This window comes from Mus caroli, unplaced genomic scaffold, assembly GCF_978045245.1.
Source record: "Mus caroli unplaced genomic scaffold, Mus_caroli_1 scaffold_12, whole genome shotgun sequence".
NCBI classification, from domain to species: domain Eukaryota; kingdom Metazoa; phylum Chordata; class Mammalia; order Rodentia; family Muridae; genus Mus; species Mus caroli.
Window position 1 is genome coordinate 65,936,660 of NW_028227267.1, and position 21,357 is coordinate 65,958,016.

The window sequence follows — 21,357 nt, forward strand, 5'->3', positions numbered from 1 at the left end:
CCTTCCCTTCCTTCTTTCCTTCTTCCTTCTCCTTTCTCTTTTTCCTCTTCCTCTTCCTTTCCTTTCCAGTACAGGGGGTTAAAAAGTTGGGCCTTGGGTATATTAAGCAAGTGCTTTACAATTGAACTATACCCCAGCCCCACCCCAATCCCTTATTATATATATAATAGGATTTCATATATTTCAGGCTGGTTTTGAATTTACTTTGCAGTGGAAGATGACTTTGAACTTCTTGATTCTCTTGTCTCTACCTCCTGAGTGATGTGATTTACAGATCCATGCCTCCATGCTATGATCAAACTCAGAGTTTTATGTGTGCTAAGCAAATACTCTACTAATGAGATGCATTGCTTAGCTTGTTGTTGTTGTTGTTGTTTTCTGAGACAGAGTTTTAGACAGCTTTAGCTGTCCTGTAACTCCCTCTGTAGACCAGGCTGGCCTTGCACTCATAGGTATCCTCCTGCCTCTGCCTCCCAAGTGCTGGGATTAAAGGCATGTGACCTTGAATCTCTCGAGCGACTATCTTTTTATGCTTGATTTGGATACAAGATCTTACTAAGTTGCAGGGACTAAATTTGAACCCCCTCTTGTAGCTCAGCCTGGCCTTGATCTTGCAAGTCTCTCTTGCCTCAGTTTACCTAGTAATTGAGATTGCAGTGTTTCTGCTCTCAAATCCATTAGGTTCCTTTATTTCCATGGAAAGAATTTTCTAGAAGGAATTAAATTTGTAAATCCAGGTGTGGATATTCAAGTACAGCAGGAAACCCTGGTCCAGGAAGACCCATAGTTTTGTCCTGAGCTTCCTGATTTTAGGACAACTGCACCCATGGAAACAGGAAGTGAGTCCTTTGTTCAGATTTCTGTAGGTCACACAGGTTGGGGAGGCAAAAGACTCTAAGGAAGTTTTCTGTCTGAACTTTCCTGCTGTTGGCACTCACTCCTTGCTGTTCATCTTTCTCTAAATGCTGGATCGAGCTCTTTGACTTTCTGCATCCACCTGCAGCTTTCTCCTCCTGCATCTCTAGTGTCCCTTGAAAAATAAGAGGAATAGAGAAAGAATTGTTCCCGAGGTTCCCACTCTCGGCCTTAGAATCCTTGGGAGGACGCAGCCTCTCCCTCGCCTCTCTCCCTGTCCTCTCCCTTTGAAACTAAAAGCACTCCCTTGGAACTTCTCTGGAACTTTCTCCAACTGCCTCCCCAACAGCCAACTGCTTCCCCTGTCCTGTGCTCCCTCTGCAAACATTCTCTAAGAATTATATAGGTCCTCAATAGCAGTTAACCTTCATCCCATTAGACAAATACTGTGAGGGTACCCTGAAGGGACCCCTGCCAGCTTCAAAACGGATCAAGATTCCCCAGGAGAGAACAACAGTAGAGAATCTAATGTAAACCTGGTAAGTGAAAAAAAAAAAAAAAAAAAAGCACTTTTGGCTCCTGGTGTGACATAGGGACTTTCCACCAGCCAGAGCACAAAAACAAAAAACAAACAAACAAACAAAAAACCGGAGAGACTAAGATGCAGAAACTTGACAGAAATTAGTGTCAAGGATAGCATTTTCTAACCTTCTAATTTCATGTGATCTGAATACATCATTTGCAGCATTTCTAAGTGCTTGTCTCTGAGCACAAACACATCTCTAATCGTCTCTAGAAAGGGCACTGGAATGTGTCCAATTGCTGAGGCGAAGAGCACAAGTGGCCTCAGCCAGGCTCAATCTGACAGTCTCTTAGCATGTTTCCTTCCTTAAAATACTTTTATTTTAATTGATGTGTATGAGTGTGTACGTCACATATATGCAGGCATCCACAGAGGCCAGCGTCACAGGCAGTTGTGGGTGCTGGAAATGTCCATCCTCTGCCAGAGCAGCAAGCACTCAGAACTGCTGAGCCATTTCTCCAGGCCCACATCTCCTTCTTTTGCGGCCTCCTCACTCCTTCTGTGAAATGGGAAAACAAAACAAAACAAACAAAACAACACCAACAAAAATAACCCTGTCTCCTCCCGCACTTGGAAATATGGGGACTCATGGATTGATGCTCTCCTTGGAAGGAGAAAGTGAGGTCCAGTTTTGTTGAAGTCCGGCTTGTCTCTTTTGCTTCTTGTCCTTGTGCTTTTTGGCATTAAAAAAAAAAAAAAAAAAAAAAAAAAAGACATGTCATTGCCAAATCCATGACAATTCTATGACAGTTTCCAATTGTGTTTTCTTCTGAGTTATATACTTGTTCTTATATTTAAAACTGTGACTCACTGTGACTCAAGTTTTTGTGTATGATATGTTCTTTGGCATGGGGCTAGAAATCCCCATGTGTTGAGATGGTGGTATCTGTTTTGTGTTCTTAATATCTTTATTGGAAATCATTAGACCATAATATATACCAAGGCTTGAACTCTTTATGCAGACCAGGCTAACCTTGAACTCACAGAGATGTACTTGTCTCTATCTCCTGTATACTGGGATTAAAGGTGTGCACACCACATGCAGCCCTCTGTTTCTTTTCTGATGTAAGCATTTCTTGCTTTTAAAAAATATTTATTTATGTGAATGTGTGTGTGTGTGTGTGTATGCACCAGATATTACCCTAGAGCTAGAATTACAGGTGGTTGTGAGCTGCTCAACATTTTGGAAGACCATTATGTGTTTTCATTAATAATAATAATAATAATAATAATAATTAATACTATTATTTTGTTTTTTCGAGACAGGGTTTCTCTGGGTAGCCCTGGCTGTTCTGGAACTCACTCTGTAGATCAGGCTGGACTCAAACTCAGAAATCCTCCTGCCTCTGCCTCCCAAGCACTGGGATTAAAAGTGTGCGCCACCACTGCTGGCTCCATTATGTATTTTTAACTATAGTGCTCTCTTTCCAGTTCCTTCACTGTTTTGTTTTCTTTCCTTTCTTTCCTTTTCTTTTTTTCTTTTCCTTCCCTTCTCTGTTTCTTCTTCTTCTTCTTCTTCTTCTTCTTCTTCTTCTTCTTCTTCTTCTTCTTCTTCTTCTTCTTCTTCTTCTTCTTCTTCTTCTTCCTCTTCCCCTTCCTCCTCCTCCTCCTTTTCCTCCTCCTTCCTTCTCCTCCCTCTCCCTCTCTCTCTCCCTCTCCCTCTCCCTCTCCCTCCCCCCCCCTCTCTCTCGTTTCTTTGTAGACCAGGCTGCTCTTGAACTCAGAGATTCACCTGCCTCTGCTTGCTCTGCCTGTGCTGGGATTAAAGGTATGAACCACACCACCACACTCACTGTCTTAATGTTTCTGTTTACAGTGATCTGAGATCACTTCCAGCTTTCTCTGTATCCCATCCACCTTGGTATATTGTGTTTTGATTTCATTTCTCTCTGGTTATTCTCTGAGTTCTCTAATAATCTCTTCTTTGTCGTTTTACTGATGTACTGTTGATGGACTAGGGATGTCTTTGGTGATAGATGGCTTCCTTGCATGCATGAGACCCTGGGTTTGATTCCCGGCATTGACAACAATATATACTATTTAATTTCAACCTGTTTGTGACATTTCCATTATTTTCTTCTTCAGGCTTGCAGCAAGCACCTTTACCCACTGAGCCCTTTCAGGAGAGTACTGGCATCTCCAGCTATGATCATGTTATTTTCTAGTCTCACTCCACAGAACCCAAAACACATGCTGTATGATATCCACAATTTATAGCCATTAAGACTTGCCATTGTTCATTATCCTTTTGTTGAGTGGCCTGTTAGGTTTATCTTGATGCATTCCATTGGTTTATAGTATTGTTCAGATCCTCTATGTCTTTACTGGAATGGCCCAATAGGCAAAGGCACTTTCTGCGGAGCCAAGCCTGATGATCAGGGTTCAATTTCCAGGACCTGTGAGGCAAAAGGAAATAACTCCCATAAAGTGTCCTTTAATTTCTACACGTATGCCATGGTCTGTGCACCCCCCACAATAAATACATAAAATTTAAAAAATTTAAAGTATACTATTGAGTTCTCCAACTGTTATTTTCATCAAGTTATCTATTTCTCTATTTAAATCTGTCAGTGTTTGCAAACTTCACATTGTTTGGATCACTGATGCTTGGTGGATATATATTTATAATTGTTATATCTTTGTATTAGTGTGTTGTCTATTGCTAACATAAAATACCCAAGGGTGGTTACTTTATAAAGAAATGGGGTTCATTCAGCTTGTAGTCTTGTGGGTGCAAGAGCATGGTCCTAACAACCCCCTGCCTGCATCACATGGCACCAAAATGGTGGATCCAATGCAAGACTTAGAGATTATCTAAAGCAAGAAGCCGGAGGGTGGCCTCTCAGGCTTGCTCATTTATAATAGGGACCACTAGCTCCTTCCCAGGATTGGGGCCCTTAGTCACTAAAGCACTTTTTATTAGTTTCTTCCATCTTGGCTTTCCTTGGTGTTTTTTGTTTGTTTGTTTGTTTGTTTTGTTTTGTTTTTCCTGTTGTTTCAATGTTTCTTGAGAAAGGGTCCCTATATGTAACCTGGGCAGGTCTAGAACGCATTATTGCAGTCCCAGCAATCTTCCTGCCTCAATTCCGACCATGTACTGATTCCACCTCTCTCTCTCTCTCTCTCTCTCTCTCTCTCCTCCTTGCTTCTTCTCTTCCTCCTCCTTCCTCCCTCCCCCTCTCTCCCTCCTTCCCTTCCCTCCCTCCTTCCCTCCCTCGTCCTCCCTTCCCTCCCTCCTTCTCTCCCTCTCTCTCTCCCTCCCTCCCTTCCTTCCTTCCTTCCTTCCTTCCTTCCTTCCTTCCTTCCTTCCTTCCTTCCTTCCTTCCTTCAGTTTTACACTTGTCTGCCTCTGTGCACCATAAATATATATTCTTGGCGTCTGAGGAGGTGATAAGTCTCTGTGTGGGTGCTGGAGATCAAAACTGGGTCTTTGGAAACAACGAGTGCCCTTAACCACTGAGCCAACTCTTTAGTCCAGGTTCTGCATGTTTTAGTTTCCCACATAGTCACAACAGAACCCGAGCTTCTAACACCCAAGCGCAGCCTGATGATAGCAATCTTCTTGGTGAATCGACTCTTCAAGTGTGTGGCTATTTTATCTGAGTGCATGTCTGCACACCACGTGCATGCAGGGCTTGTGCAGATCTAGAGAGGGTGCTGGATCATCTGTAACTGGAATTGCAGTCAGTCGTTAGCTGCCATGTGAGGGCTGTGGCAGTTATTTGTTTGGAGACATGGTCTCACTGTGTATCTCTGGCTGACCTGGACACGCTATGTAGACCGGACTCACAAAGATGGGTCTGCCTCTTTCAAGGTAGTGTATCATCACACTAGAGTAAAATCGTGTTCTCATGTTCTCTTTAACCTGCCCATCTGTAACAATCTTTTTTTTTTTCTGCGAGTTTTGACTGGGAAACTTGGGCAATTTAGATTTAAAGTAGTTGCTGATAGTCGATGACTTGCTTGGTCATTGTTAAAAATTTGTTTTTGTTTTTAGCTTTCCCTCCCCCATTTCCGCTCTTCCCATTTCCGGCCAGTTGGCTTCATTTTTGAGGCGAAGCACTTGATTAACGTCTAGTCTCCTTTTGTGTGTATTGTGCAGATTGACTTTGTGGTTATCATGTGGATGACATAAGACTTTTAAAAGCTACCACCATCCAACTTGAATATGTGCGGTATAACTTCTATTCCTTATACAAACATGTCTCTATGGAGCCCCGTGTGGTCCTCCATTTCTTACGTTGCTGATGTGACGATTTATACCTTTAGGTACTGCTTACCTGCTGATAGAGATTCATGATGCCTCGCTCGTATTTACTGTCTTTAAAGCTTGTAATTAAAAGGGAAGTTTCACACTAATATGCAAGTAACGGGCTTTTATTTTTATTTATTTCTGCCTCTGATGGGTAGCGTCATATCTATTTTTCATCTAATTTACCTATTTTTTTAAATTTCTACCTGAACATTTGGTTCACATCTCTTGCAATACAGTTCTGCTGATAAAGAATCCCCCCCCCCCCCCCGCAATCTGTTTACCTAGCTACATGACTCATTTCTCCCTCCCACTTGGAGCACAGTCTTACTGGATTACAGAATTCTTAGTTGACTGTTGGTTTGTTTGTTCATTGCTTGTTTTAGCACTGGAAATACACTACCCCATTTCTGACTGGTCTACCAGATTCCTCACGAGGAGTTGGCTGGCAACGGTTACTGAGGATTCTGTACAGAACGAGTTATACTCTTTCCCTGCTTCTTTCAAGGGTTTCTCTTGTCTTTGGGTTTTTTCAGTTGTTTAAAATACGTGTCCCAGGCTAGGTCTCTCTCGGTTTATCTTAGGAGTGCGTGATGATGCCCAGTTTCTATTTCAAAAGCTTGACACGAAGACTGAATGATCAAAGTGCTTGGCTCACCCAAATTGGGAGCTCTCTCCCGTCTCCAGGCTGTCACTCCCGCCCGGCCTTGGGACTTGATCTGAGCCTAGGGATAAGGCTACAGGAAAACAGGTGTCACATATGGACTCGAATGTGGATTTCTCGACTCTTCGATACACAGATGCTTTTGAATATCTTCATTTCCAAAGCAGCTCACCCCCAGATGCTCCTTCTGAGCTGTATTTCAATCTGTCATCTTTGTCCCAGGTATCCGCGGGTCCAAAGTCCCGGTTGTGTCTTTTTCCTCAGTTGAGACTTGAATTAGATGACAGTCTTGTGGGGCTATCTCCAGTTGGTTAAAGAAAGTAAAGTTTATTCTGTCCTCTCCAGTTTGAGGAAGGGTGCCAGGAATCCAGCTGCCATCTCCCCCAGGCAATACCATCCTCTGGCTCTGGATGACCTATAATAAGCTTTGTGAAAGCAGGCACAACAATTGGCCTACATGCCCTAACCTGGCACGTAACTCCTAGGTAGAGGGATGGATGGATGGGTGGGTAAATGGGTGGATGAATGCATGTGTAAGTGGATAGATAGAGATAGTTGAATGAGTGGATAGATGGATGAATGGGTGATAGACAGATAGTTGAATGGGTGGTTGGGTGGATGGATGATAGATAGATAGATAGATAGATAGATTAATAGATAGATAGATTGTTGAGGGGTGGGTGGATTGATGCATCTTGGGAGTAGAGCTTGGGAGCTTACCCCAAATGAGCACTTACTGTGTAAGACCCTCTCCCTTTTCAGTGACCGACACTTCTTTTCCTTGTTCAAGTGGTACTGACAGTAAGTTCTCAGGGTGGAGAGTCACGCATGTCTGTCATGCTTCTGAGTGTGAGACTTAAAAAATTCATTTAGTTTGTGGGGCCAAAAGGGAGGCTTCTCTGCTAGAGTTTAGGGTCCTGGAAGCAGAAGCAGAAAAAAGAGAGCTCCTCTCAGCATCAGGCATCAAGTGAGGGTTGAGAGTATCAGGGGGCTTTTGACTTGCTCTAGTGAGGGGGACGTGATGTAGCTCAGTGAGGAAAAGTCCCCCCTATCAGCCTGTCAGTTACTAGAGGGTGGAAGCACAACAGCCCCCCCCCCCATATCAACAGAGTGGATCATACCTATCCAGCCTCTGTCGCAGACTCCAATCCATCCGAGTTCCCTGCCTCAGTGGGGCTACTTTGAACCTTGAGGAGGAGGAGGAGCAGTGTTTCAGCCCAGGAACCTTTATTCCCTGTGCAAATTTGGACAGACTCTTCCTGCTCACCTTTGCACTTTATCCTGCCCATTTCTCAAGATGCTGAGCTCAGCACACTGCAAGGTACAGCCAGGTGTGTCCCCAGGTAGCATTTTAGAGCAGCTCTCTGGTAAAGGCCCCATCCTGCTTAGCAGTCCCTACTACATAGGGTCGTAGGGTCGCTCTGTCCAACCATCTCGACGTTCTGGTGGCTCAGAGGCGATGGACACAGGTGGCAGAGAAGCTGGAGACAAAATAGAGCAGTTGAAGGATATGTATAACTCAGTTAAACCCAGAGGCCCTCTCCAGCTTGGAGTCAGCTCTGAAGCCCAAAGTTTGGGCCCTCAACTTATTTGTCAAGCATTTTTTTATTTTTTATTTATTTATTTTTTTGTCACACACTTTTCTTCAGACCTAGCAGCCTGAGGAGTAACAACTGGAGTTATGTCCTGCTAAGGAGGGACCTCGGCCAGAACAGTAAACAGAGTCCAGCTCGGAGCAGGTCCAAGTCCTTCCAAAGTACAGACAGCGGGGTAGCAGACCAATGGCTGGAGCCCAGATTGCTAGCACCCTTCTGCTGTGCTTATCAGACAGAGCTCTGGCTACCAGGAGGATCCCTGGAGTCCCCGGCCCAGGGTCACAGAATCACTTCAGGTTTTTTTTTTTTTTTTTTAATTTGTTTGTTTGTTTTGCTCTGTTATTCCTTTTAGTTGCCAAGAACTATGACAATGAAGCTGGTCGCAGCAGCACTTTGCTTGAGCCTCCTTGCAGCCGGCCTGTGGGTGGGCCTCTCATTGACAGCTGAGTCCATTGAAGAAGGGAAACCTGGAGGTGAGAAACCTGGAGGAGGGAAACCTGGAGGCAGCGGACGAGGATGTTTTCTCCCACCACTGCCAAAAGAAGATGTTTCACTATGCAGGTGAGCAGAGCAGGTAGGGTGGGACGGGGTGGCCTCCTGGAGTGTGAATCTAGAATTCAGTGGTCCCCGTGGCTTAGCCAGCTTTTGTGAGAGTGGGCATAAAGTCTGGAGACCAACTCAACGGAGCGAGTGCTGAGTGGAAGACTGGATAGATTTACAGCCTAGTCATCCAAACCCACCAGAAATTCCCCTCCCTGGGACTTCTGAGATAAAGCTGCATGTGAAGGGGTGGGGGGAAGCAGAAGAAAGAAGTACTTAGAGTCAGAGGTGATTTGTCAATAGTAGGCCTGTGTGTGTTTTGCCAGGGATCCCTCAAGGGATTGTGGTCCCAACTGGAGCTGAACTACCCGCAGCATTCCTTCGGGAGGCACAAGTTCCCCTCATGCTGGGTGGTCACCAGCTGCAGGCCCTGGAATTCTGCACTCACCTCATTGTATATAGGTTAGAAAACCGGGTCTTCACTTTGCCAGTCTCGTGGGCCACCCTGAGCTTCCCCTTTTCCTTGTCACTTTTCTGCCACCCCTACTCCCCCCTGCCAAGTTGGTGACTGAGGAAAACTTGAGGCAAAATAGAATCACCATGGAAGAAATGCCAATTGAGGAATTGCCTCCATTGTCCCGGCCCGTGGGCATTTATCTGAGTAACCACAGGTGTGGGAGAGCCATGCATGCTTCCTGTGCACAACGCCACCCCTAGGCAGATGGTCCTGCGAGTCTTATAAGAAGGCAAGCTGAGAAAACCTTGGAAAACACAAGCCAGTACGCAGCATCCCTCCTTGGATTCTGCTCCAGGCTCTGTTTCCAGGTTCCTGCCTCGGATTCCTCCATGATGGAGTGCCAAGTATTAGGATGAAATAAATCCTGTCCTCTCCCAAGCTGGTCTGGCCGGTCTGGCTTTAGCACAGTAACCGAGAGAAAACCAGGACATTTCCTAGACAGTAACGCCAGCTAGGGACCAAGTGCTCAAACACAAGAGCCCATATCTTGGGGACATTTCTCATTCAAGCCACAAGGCCTTTGTGACATGTGGCCTTGGAAATGAAGACACAGCATGGACATGTCCGCCCCAAGGACAGAGCAGTACCCCTGTGCTGGATCTCTCCCAAGGAGTCCTGCTTAACTTAGCTTCTAGCCTCGACCAGGGAGCCTGTCCCTCTTGTGGAGTCTGGCAGGGGGAACGTTGGACTTAGTACTCAGAGGCGGGAATCCATAAAGGAGAAATGTTACTTCTGCTTCGTGTGGAGATAAAATATCACTAAGGAAGATTTTTGGGGGGTAGGGGAGGACAAGGTCTTACCTACATTTGGCAGAACCTAGGCTCAATCTCCGCAGTGTGGTAGAGCTGTGATTAGCCATCTGACTGTCTTTGGTACCCTCCACGGCTGCAGCCAATGTGCACAGAAAGTCCTGGGGGGAACTTCCCCCGCCATGGGAGCATCTCCCAAAGCCGTGGCAAGGGTGTCAGCCCTTCAGAGCACCCCCACCCCCTTACCTCCAGGCTCAGGGGTCTTCCTTAACCTCAGCCCACCCCCCACCCCTACTTTGCTTAAGGAACTGCACAAGACAATGGCAAGTTCTTTCTTATTAAAGGACAACATTTTTACGGGTGTGTAAGTTTATAAATACCTTACCACCCACCCATGCGCCTTGGCGTATCTTCTTATGGGAAGCAGCACCCTTTGGAGGAGAGTGGAAGGCAACAAGAGCATAGAATTAACTCCCCAGAGCCCCACCCCCCAGGCCCTGTCAAGCAGTTTCTCTGGGCCCAGCCTGAGCCAGAGCCCATTCACCAAACAAGGTCGCTGACATCAATTGTTTAACCCTTTTAGTTCCACCAGGATGAGCAAGGGGAGACCTACTATGGGGTGGGGAGGCCCCTCTGTCTTCAGTTGACCTCCTTCTGACCCTCAGTCCCCCCCCCCCAGTGCCTGCCACGTGCAGACCGTCTCTTTTTTGTCTGAGAGAGCCCCCTCCGTCTATCTTGCTAGCTGCAACGAACAGTCAACAGTCGTAGAGGCAGAAGTAAACCAAATAGTTTTTAGAGTGCTGCTGTGCATAGAAATGAAAAAGAAAATCCATCCCTGTCTGGTGGTGGTGGCGCATGCCTTTAATCCCAGCACTCAGTGGGCAGAGGCAAGTTTATCTTTGTGAGTTTGAAGCTAGCCTGGTCTACAGAGTGAATTCCAAGACAGCCAGGACTACACAGAGAAACCCGGTTTCAAAAAAAAAAAATCTATTCCCGAAGATGTCCTCGAAACTGCCCAAACTTTGTCACCCCAAAAGAGTGTTGCACACGTGCAAAAAGTTAAGAGAAACAACTAACAACTAATATTCCTGCAGTGTTGGTTTGGCCAATTCATGCTGCTCCTTCCACTCTCCGGGAGCACAAAGACCAAGTCTAGGTGGTGGGGGTGCCCACCCATCAAAGCACACCATGTGTGGTTTACCAGCTGCTCTGGACCCAACTACCTTTCTCAAATTTGACCCTGGAGATACTGAAAGCACTGGGGAGCAGGGGTGGAAAAGGCCACGCAGGTCTTGCTAGGAGGCTACCCTTGGCCTCCTCTCAACTCCCACAGGAACCCTCCTGAAGATATGATTCTCAAATTACATTCTCCCTGGGTGTCCTTCAGGTATTGCCCCAGCAGGGCATGGTGGTGTAAATAGCCATTGTCTATTTAGGGGCTAGCTCAGCTGTGTTGGGGTACCGGGAAAGGCTGGGAAGCACAAGCCCTGCTCTCTGTGTGATAAGAATGTTCTAACAAGCTCAGGCACGATGTCCTCATAGGCCCAATTCAGTCAATTTTCTACTCCACCGGCAGGTTCCACATCTGTGGGTTCAGCCAGTCCTGAGTTGGAAATGTTTGGGTCAAGGGGCCACCTCTGAATCAGGCCCACTCACACGTTCCGTAAGCCAAACACTTAGAAGGTACACTGTCACAATTGCACGCAGGACAGCTCAGCCCGCATAGCTTCGTATATCAGCAGGTATATGAACACAAGAGACCAAGAGCAGCCTGGGCGGTATAGGAAGTCTCTGTCTCAAAAATAAAAAAGGAAAAAAATGGCAGAGAATATGGGAGTGTAGCTCAGTGATAGGGTGCTTTCCCGGTATGTACAAGACCCTGGGTACCACACATGTGTATATGCATACACACATGCATACACAGGGATATGTATGCACATACACATGCATACACATAAACACATATACACATGTATAGACACATATGTAGATATACACCCAAGTACATATACACATAGATATACACATAGTATGTGTGTACTTGTATATGTGTGTATATTTATGTATGTGCATACAATTACACATATACACACACACTATATATATATATATATATATATATATATATATATATATGCATACACTTGCACACACACATTGCTTCGGTATTGAGCAAGTACAGCCCTTTGTTTTCACTTCCTAAACGGTACTACCGCACAGCAATTTTGCTGTATGCATCATAAACACTACAGAAATGAGCTGACTACACAGAAAGACGTGTGTGTGTGTGTGTGTGTGTGTGTGAATGCAGACATCATACCACTTTCTTGAGGGATTCACACATCTGAGAGTGAGTCGATCTTTGGCATACTAAGGATGGCAACTCATAGCATGCTAGGCTTTGCTCTACCCACTGACCGGTGCTGTGTCCTCACACCAACCGCATGAGGTAGACACTGTCCCTGTCTCAGGCAAGTAGACCCTGGGACAAAAAGCATCGGATCTCAGTCCCACAGCTCTGGGGTCACACAGCTGGTTGGTTGTCAGGTTTAGAATTTAACTCCTCTCAACTCTGCATGCCCAGTGGTGCTGGACTGCAGTAGCCTTGTGAGCCCCGGGGTTCGCTGAAACCCTGCCATGACATGACTGCCCCTCTCTCCGTAGGAACCTAGAAGTTTTCTACATGGAGATGGGGAACATCAGCTGTAAAATTGTTCCTAAGTGCAATCTATACAGACAGAAGATCACGGCCTGGCAGGCGCCGATAGTCAAGTTCCACACGGCTTTGGATGTGAGTGAACTGGGTTGGCTGAAGGAGAATGTGGGGCCCTGACTTGCCTTTCGTTCACTTTTCTTGGGAACTTGGAGGGCCAGGCTTGCAGGAGTCAGGCAGCTATTGCCTGGAGTGGTGCTCAACCTTTCTAATCCTAATCCTTTATATAGTTCCTCATGTGGTGGTGACTCCCAACCATAAAATTATTTTTTGTTGCTACTTCATAACTGTAATCTTTACTATAGCCATGAATCACAATGTAAACATCGGATATGCAGATGGTCTTAGGTGACCCCCGTGAAAAGGTCATTTGACAAGCCCCAAAGGGGTCGGGACCCACAGGTTGAGAACCACTGGCTTAGAGGTTGTGTCTTTCCTACGGTGGACTCATGGCTGAAAGCTCCGGATTCTTGCAGGATGCAATGTGTCCTTCTAGTGTTTGAAATCATCTAAAACAGAACACCAGAGTCTTTTGGGAACTGTGACTACTTCTTTTCCTGGAAAATAACTGTTGATACCTGTTCTGGAAACTTCCTTGGGCTCGAAGGTCCAGAAAGCTTAGGGACAGGCCATGCAAACGGGAAAGAGGGGAAGTTTCCGATTTCATCCTTCTGGTTGTTGTTTTGCTCTTGTTGTCTCCTGGCCCAGACAGAGCCCACACAAGGCATCAGTGGCTGAGGCTGGGGTACCAGTGTCCAGAAATGACATGGCAAGTCACAAGTGTGGGTAGACAGAAGGTGCTGACCCTTCTGTGCAATAGGGCAGGAAGGGACTACAGGGTTCTTTCTCCTCCCCTGTGCGGCCCCAGAGGCCCCGTGCCACCCACCCTGATCAGGCAGATCATGGCAAAACAGGTAGCCAGGGAAGCAGCATCACCAGGGTTGCTCATGAGGGTGGGTCTGGCTTGTCTGTTTCCCTCCAAGTGTTTTCACTACTAGAGATCAAATGTGACACCTCCCAGTTGATGCGGCTGATATACAAAGCTGTGCTGGCTAGGCTTACCTGGGGTACAACTGTGTCACTACACAACCTTTCCAGTGGGCAGTCTTCCCTCCAGGACATTGAGCAGCAACCCCCCTCCCCCACTCTCCCTCCTCCCTGAAGACCTCAGCCAATGAACAGAGTCAAGAGGAACAGAGAAAGGACAGCTACTGCTGCTACACTGGGCAAGACTCCTGCCCCACCCCACTCCCACCCCGGTCCAACGTATTCTATGGAAACCCAGCATAGCCCTGTAGGATGAGACCTTTGGCTTTACCAAAATTTATTAGTTCATCAGTCCCTGGGGAGTCGCCAGCTCTGTGTTGCTATTGCTGCAGGGGTCCACTAGGTGGAGCTGTAGACTGCCAAGTTCCTGACCTCCCCTGGAGGGAGGAACTGGAGACCAGTTAGGAGTCTGGTTTCGCAGAGTTTACACTGATGTCCTGGAGCATGCATGCAGAACAGAGAAGGGGGGGGGGTGTCTGCCTCGTCCAGAAACCTATTGTCTCAGCCTGCAGGTGAAGGGTAGAAGTGAGAGAAAAGAGGCTTAACGCTACCAAGGAGAATCAAGACTCACCAAGGAAGGTTTGGTGGAAGCAGAGGGCAGAAAGAAATAGGAGTTTTGTGCTAGCACAGATCTAATGCTTTCTGAAAAATATAAGACTCAGGGGAAGGTAAAGCCAGGGGTACTGAAAAGCTTGCACAGTGCGGCACTTGATGCTGGGCCCTATTTATGCCGTGGGTCCATTCAATTCTGTCATCAGGCTTGTGAACAAAGCATTTGCTTTTGTAAAGGGGTTAGTGGTAAGTACCAGGATCCTTGCTGGCTGGTGCTGCTAGTGCCCAGACCAAACAATGGCTCCCGTTCTCTCTGCTAGATCCCCAATGGAATGTCAGGAGCTGCTTGTGAGAAGGAGCAGGGAGAGGGGCTGCAGCTGGGGTGGGGTGGGGTGGTGGGACGGGAAGCAAGGGCTGTTCTGATGGGTATAAAGACCTAGCCAGTGCTGAGCTGGGCGGTGGCAGTGCCAGGCTCAACACCTCGGGCTGTCCTACTCTAGAACCCTGGGCTCCGGAGGCCAATCACTTCCAAGCGCTCTGAGGGGGATTTGGGGGAGGGGATGCTGCAAGCAAGCTCCTTTGTCAAAGATGGAAAGGACAGTAGGGACCATCCTTAAAGAAGGTGGCAGCTGGAGCTCCCTTGAAGAGTTTCAGGGAAGAGGCAGCTGTAGAGGAATAGGTCGAGCCAGAGAGGAAGAGGTGCCATATTGGAACAAGGTACCTAGAAAGCCAGGCATGGATAAGAAGGGCTCAATTCTTCAGCTAGAGGAGGAAGTTATTGCCTCAGAGTCCCCAGGGTTGATGGGAAATGGCAAGAGTTGGCACATGGCTTAGCGGAAATACCACCTCATTTCCAAATTTAAGTGACCAGAGTTGCTCAACTGTCAGGGGACTTGCCCAGCAAGGGTCCCACCCCTACCCTGCCAAGCAAGCTCTGAAGCCTTGGCAGAAGTATGGGGCAGGCCTCTGTTGCCCCATCTCGGGGGTGGGAGTGTGGGGGTGGGGAGTGCCTGCCTTTCCATACCACTGTACAGGCTTCTCCCATCTTTGAGCTTTACTTCCACCTCCAGGAAGCCTTCCCTGACTACTGGCTCTGAACTTCACTTTCCATTCTTGCTGATGTCTTGCTCCAAGTTCTCTAAGTATCCCTTATGTCATCAACAGAGCATTTGCACTCCTTCTGTTGCTCATTCATATCTTGTACCACAGTGACCACCTTGTAAACACTGAATCTCTTGCAGCCCCCCCCCCCATTGGCACGGCAGACCCTGTGCTGGCTGACTGGGTAAGAAGGGAGTGATTGATGAGAGTGGATGGATGGATGGGCAGATGGACGGATCAACCAATGAATTGTGAATAGGTGAATGGACAGATGGATAGATGAATGGGTAGATAAATAGATAGGAAGCCAAATGGATAGGTGGGTGGATAAATGGATGGATGGAGATGTAAGTGTATGGATAGATATATAGATGGATAGAGAGTTGAGTAAGTAGAAGGATGGATGGATGGATGGGTGTGCGGAAGAATGGATGGGTGAGTGAGTGGGTGGATTGATGGATGGATGAATGAAAACAAATGGCATGTAGAAAAACATTTCCTGCCTAAGCTATGAACAGTGAGCCCCGCTGCTCGCCCATTAAGCTGTTTGGTGTCCTTGGCACTGAAGGAAAACTTCTGAGACCAGGGTCTTATTCTCTGACCAGGTGAAGGTGGCTGAGAGTAGGAGGGAGAGGTAGTAGGAAGGAATGGGGAGAAAGTCAGAGGTCCTCAAAGAGGCAAAGGAATTTAGAAAAGAGGATGAGTCCCGTGCCATCTGTGACTGGAGAGCTGAGAACCAAGAGCAGGCTGGTTGGGGAGGGGAACTTTTCTCCCCCTGGGTCCCCTCCCCTGGTGGTTCTTTCCGACAAACATTAAGTGACTCGACATTTGAAAATGTATCCCCGTTCTCCAGCCAAGGAAAACTGAAAAGCCCTGAGAAGCATCCTGACTGAAGCTTATTCTTCACCTTAAATGTAACCAGCTGGAATCCTTTTGAAAGGAACAAATTGCCCTTAAGTGGGGACTGTGCGCTGCGCGCTTGAGGAACAAAACGGAACGGAACAAAAGCCACAGTGCTCAGTCCCGCTGTCCCTTAGGTTGCCAATCAGGATACTGAAAGCAAGGGACCCTGAAAGTTCTCCAGAGCCGCTCAGGCACCCCCCCCCCCCCGCGCGCACCCCGCACCCCTGCCACCCGTGTCTGTAGGAGCACGTCTGTGTTGCCATTGCCCTAGGGACCACCCCCTTGCCCACACTGTGGAGACAGCTTTCTTAAGGCCTAACAATCTGAAGACAGGCACCTTTGCAGGCAGTCATGGACTGCCTTCAGGGCTCTCAGATCTCCCAGGCCTTCCCCAGCCTTCTCTTTCCACACTGAATGAAACTAAGGAGCCTGCGACAGGCACAGAAGAGTTCATACAGGGCTTCAGAAACTCTAGATAATCACTGGCAGAGTGGCCTCTTTTGGAAGGGACAGGCAGATTTATGGGACCTGGAAGTAGGCCTTCCTGGCAGAGTGGGGGTGGACTGTACATGCCTATGGGGGCTGCCGACTGTAGACATTTGCACAAGGGTCTGTGACCTCACAGGCTAGCCACGTTGTCAGCCACCTAAGGTGACTCTCATTCTGTACTTCCAGCGCCATGTAAGCTCTAGAAGACGCCACCTATCATAGAGCTTCCAGGACAAGTGGAGGAAGCAGGCAGGTAGCCCCAAAGCAGAGGGACGTGGGTGTGGGCCATGACTAGTGAGGGACAGACAGTGGCGGTAATGGCCAGGTGAGAAAGTGACATGTGAGAGGCCGCAAGGCCCTGAGGCTTATCTTGAAGCCACTACTATCTCATGTTTAGACTGAGGGCTGGGAGCACCTTTGGAAGGGCAAGGTCACTGTGGCAGCAGATGGGGGTGGGGGAGGGGAACCTGAAGGAATGCAGGGCTAGTGGAGTAAGAGATGTCAGGGTGGTGGGATCCATGGGGTGCCCTGTTTTGGGGGAGATCAGGGGAAGGGTAGAGTGGGTGGAATCCTGGGTTTCTGGGAGAGATGAGCATGTGGGTTTGAGTGAGACTGAATACCCGACATTCCCTTTGAGAATGGAGGCAGCATTGATTATAATCATGCCTCCATGTGGTCTCCTGGGGCACAGTCCCAGCCGGCATCGGTGCCCACTGATCCTGAGAACAGCATCTTCACCAAGCAGGAGACACAAAGAAGCTCTCCAGAGACAGCGTCTCCTTAGCTCTCCAGCGACAGCGTCTGGCACCAGCAAGTTCTATTGTTCAGCGTCCCAGGAACTTGGGTGTGGAACAGGGACAGCTGCAGACAGACACACTTGTCTGTCTTGTCTGGTTGATGTCACACAGAAAGACTGGGTGGGCTGGACACCTGGAAAGGGGTCTTCAGTGCCCAAGTCCAGGGAAATCTATAGAAGACACCTCTCTCTCCAGTAAAGGATACGGCAAGATTAGAGGGCCCTGGCCAGAGGTGTCAGGTTAGATAGGTGGTGAAAAACGTGCATTGGACCCAACCACAAGGGAGTCCTTGGTGACCCTCATGAGGGCACTAGGGAGAGAATGAGAAGCGGACATTGTGGAATAGGCTAGTTACTCATAACAGTCGGCTAAGGGAAAAGGACACTCAGGATTGTTTTAATCTGACAGGACAGAGCAAATAGGTAGGGCAATGCCAAACTGGAGGAGAAAGAGGAAGCCCAGTCCTGTTGGAAATGTTTCCATGGACAGAGACAGACAGTGAGGGGCAGTCAGCAAGGAGGGCTTTCAACTGGCACCATCCACCTTGGAACTGACTGGACCACCAGAAGCAGGAACTCCCAAAGGTCCAGGAAATGGAGCAGAGGAGGAGCTGATAGCCTGGGGCGGGGGCCTGTGCGCTGGAATCCAGCCAGCAGACCCCCAACTCCAGGGTATAGAAACGATGTGGGATTGTATCCTAGAGATGCGTGGAAGAGCTTTTGGGCACAGACCATGAGGGATCCTCATGCTGTCAGGTGTGGCAAGAGAGGGAAGGAAGGAGAAAGAGAAGGGGAATAGCCATGGGGAGAGATCATGGTGCCTGTGTCCCCTCCCCTCCCCAGATAAGAGAGGGAATCCCAGCAGCCTAGAACCTGTGAGCAGAAGAAAATGTATGACAGGGTGAGGGGACCACCAGCAGGAAGGCCACCACCGAACCTAACAATGTTTTAGGGAAGACCTGAGAAGCTATGACCGATAACTTGCTAACTAACTAGCAGCTAACCAGAGCTTCATACATGGTACCAAATTGTACTGGATGTTACTATAAGAAGGGGTAGGGTGCTTTGCAGTTTGTCTTCTGAAAGGCAAAGCGTTTAGGAGAAAAGCACAGCTCCTCGTAGAGACTGCGGGGGCACCTATGTGGTTGGAGGCCGGAGATGGGAGCCCTCGAGGATGAGGCTGTAGTTGCAGGGGTGCTGACAGGCAGAGTTGAACTCCGGTGGGCAGAGAGCATCAGCCATAGACTGAGAGATGCATCCAGGAGACTCTGCTCAGGTGTCACTGGCTTCTTAGCTTGAGTGGTCCAGCCTGTCTGTGTCCCATTTCAATCTAGGCCACATGTGCCTGGGGGACACAGCAGAGCCAGGTGGTGATAAGGGGGGGGCAAGAAATTCTGACAGGTGAAATAAGAAACCCCAGACAGCAGACAGGCCCATTCATCTTTTATATATAATCTAGTCTCTGAAATCTACCCTGAGAACATCACCTAGTACTTATACGCTGGATTCGGGTACAATTCACTCACCGATCCACGTGTCTGTCCATGTACACCCGCCATTCATTTCTCCATCCCACCCCACGTATCCATCCCCATCTCTGTTTATCCCACCATCCATCCATTGGAGCTAATCTTGATGGGGGTTTGCTTTCTGTAACTCCTGCCAGACCCTGTTTCAGGAGCAAGGGATGCAGACAGCAGATCCCTGCCCTGCCCAGATGTCTCAGAATAGCAAAGATGTCCACCACTGCTATTGGGTGCTCCTTAAACCCTGAAAGTGGAATGGGGGGCATAACAACCAACCACAGAGGAGCTGGGAATATAGCTCCCTATAAACGAGATGTAATGGCACATTCCTGTCATCCTGGCCAAACTCAAGGTACATCCTCAGCTTCATGCTGAGTCTGAGGCCAGCCTCAAAAAACAAACATGTCATAAAAACTAAAATAAAACAAATTGCATGCTAAGTGACTTAGGTGTTCTTCCAGCGTGGCAACTTAGGTAAGCTCCTTGGTTGACCTTTGGCATAGTTCTCTTTATTCCGTCCCCCACCCTCCCACCCCCACCCCCCATCATCTTCCTTGTTGATGAACTCAGTGTTTTAGGGCTTGCAGAACTTCTGGCCAGACCTGAATCTAACCCCAGGGGACTCCACTGCAAGTACTGGCTGATACTTGCTCAAGGAACACGGCCATCTGATGTCTGGTCTCAGCCGAGGTTCGCAGTCAAGGGTTGAGGAAGCGCTTGCAGATGTTTTCAGATCAAATAGTGTCTCTTTGAGCAGCTGTGTGGGCTGCTGCATGGACGGGCACATGGGACCTTGCAAAGAGAGTTCAGTGGGCTTGCATCTGGTTGAGAAAAAAGGCAGGATCGTGTGTGTATGTGTGTGTGTGTGTGTATCCACCCGCCCACCCACCTGCCCGCCTGTCTGTCACTGGACAGAATCTGGTCGCAGTGGTCTGTTGAGCACCAACAAAGGCTTCTTAGCTTCTTAGCTTTTGTTGTTCAGAGGGTCGAGCACATGCATCTTCAACGCTGCTGAGAGTTGTCTGTGCTCACCAGAGAGAGAAGGCAGTGGGTCCAAAGAGGAGTCTTGAGAAGGAGTCTTGCAGATTTTTTTAAAGAGCTACAGTATGTTATCTATCATTCACACCTGCACAGTGTGGTGGGGGAGGAAGGAGAAGGGGCCAGAGGTGGGACAGTAACAGCAGGCAGCGCAGTGTGAATATGGCTGTCTGTTACTCTGACTTTAAAGATTGCTCTCACTCTGCAGGGACCAGTGTACACCGTCACTTTGGTGAGCCCGTTGAACAACATGCAGTCCACATGACACTAATCACAGCCTCGTGGGTATCGTGAGCAGACCGGACGGGTCTCAGGGCCTCTGTTTTGCAAACGAGGCAGGCAACACAGTTCTGGGGAGATGATTTCTTAATAGACTTTACACTTTAGAGCAGTCTTAGATTTGCAGTACTACAAAGTAGAAAATCAGAAGGACCCCCCTGTCTCCCTGTCCCCTTGCCCCATGTCCCTCTGCACCCAGCTGTCACTATCCATCTATGTCACCTAGAGCTGGTGTTGTACCCACCATGCCATGGTTTTGTGGCCCCGTGATGACATGTAGCCACTGTTACAGAGTAACTAGACAGGGTACGCTCAGTGCCCTCAGGACACTTTGTATACTTCCTGCTTAGCCCCCCTCCCCCTAACAAGCCTGGCAACTGCTGGTCCTTTCACTCTTTCCAGTTTGCTGGCTCCAGAGTGTAAGGTAGCTGGAATCATTTGCCATGTAACCTTTTCAGATTGGCAGCGCCTCTGCTGCCATCAGTCGTCTGAACTCCCCTGATATCTTCCTCCAGCCAATGGCCAACTGCCCTGGGCTCAGCTTTTCCTCCGTGAATTGCTTTTCCTTTAAATGGACATTTCTATCCAAGACTTTGATGTGAACAGAGGACCACCCACTTCTGCCCCTGGCACCAACTTCAACATCCTCCCCCCTCTCCCCCCCCCCCGTTTCTCCAATATAAATGTATCCAGGGTAGAGATGGCTATGTGCCTGGGGAAGAAACAATCACAGGTAGTTCTGGTAAGGTGAGATCCATGCTGCGATACGGAGCAGAGTGCAGGCCACTGGGAACTTTGTCCCTCGGTAATAACAGGGTAAGCGTCACCATTTTCAAAGCACTTTCCCTGTTATGACAGTCATTGCTGTGTGTTCTCCGCCATGCTGTAATTTCACATTTCTTATCTCACATCAGTCCCCGTAGACAGGCGGGACAGATGTGGGGCTCTGTCTACGGCAGGGAATGCGAGGCCTAGAGAGGCAGAGGGAGTCTCCCCAGATCCCTCAAGAGAAGACAAGTGTGGGCTGTGGGCTGGGGGGGGGGTGCGGTGTAGCTCAGTTGGTAGAGTTCTTGCCTAGCGTGCACAAAACCCTGAGCCTGACCCCCAGCTCTGAATACAACCAAACATGGTGGTGTATTTATAATCCCAGTGCTCAGG

At 48.3% G+C, this 21,357-nt stretch overlaps 1 protein-coding gene across 1 annotated transcript in view; it reads left to right on the forward strand.

The window, feature by feature from the left end:
* The first annotated feature begins 1,185 nt into the window (after positions 1-1,185).
* The window catches only part of Pebp4 (phosphatidylethanolamine binding protein 4), a 221,158-nt gene continuing 200,986 nt past the window's right edge, over positions 1,186-21,357 (forward strand). The window contains exons 1-3 of the mRNA XM_021182056.2: positions 1,186-1,394; positions 8,302-8,510; positions 12,420-12,546. Coding sequence (XP_021037715.1) covers positions 8,314-8,510; positions 12,420-12,546 — 324 coding nt within the window. The 5' untranslated portion in view covers positions 1,186-1,394; positions 8,302-8,313. The remainder of the gene's footprint in view (positions 1,395-8,301; positions 8,511-12,419; positions 12,547-21,357) is intronic.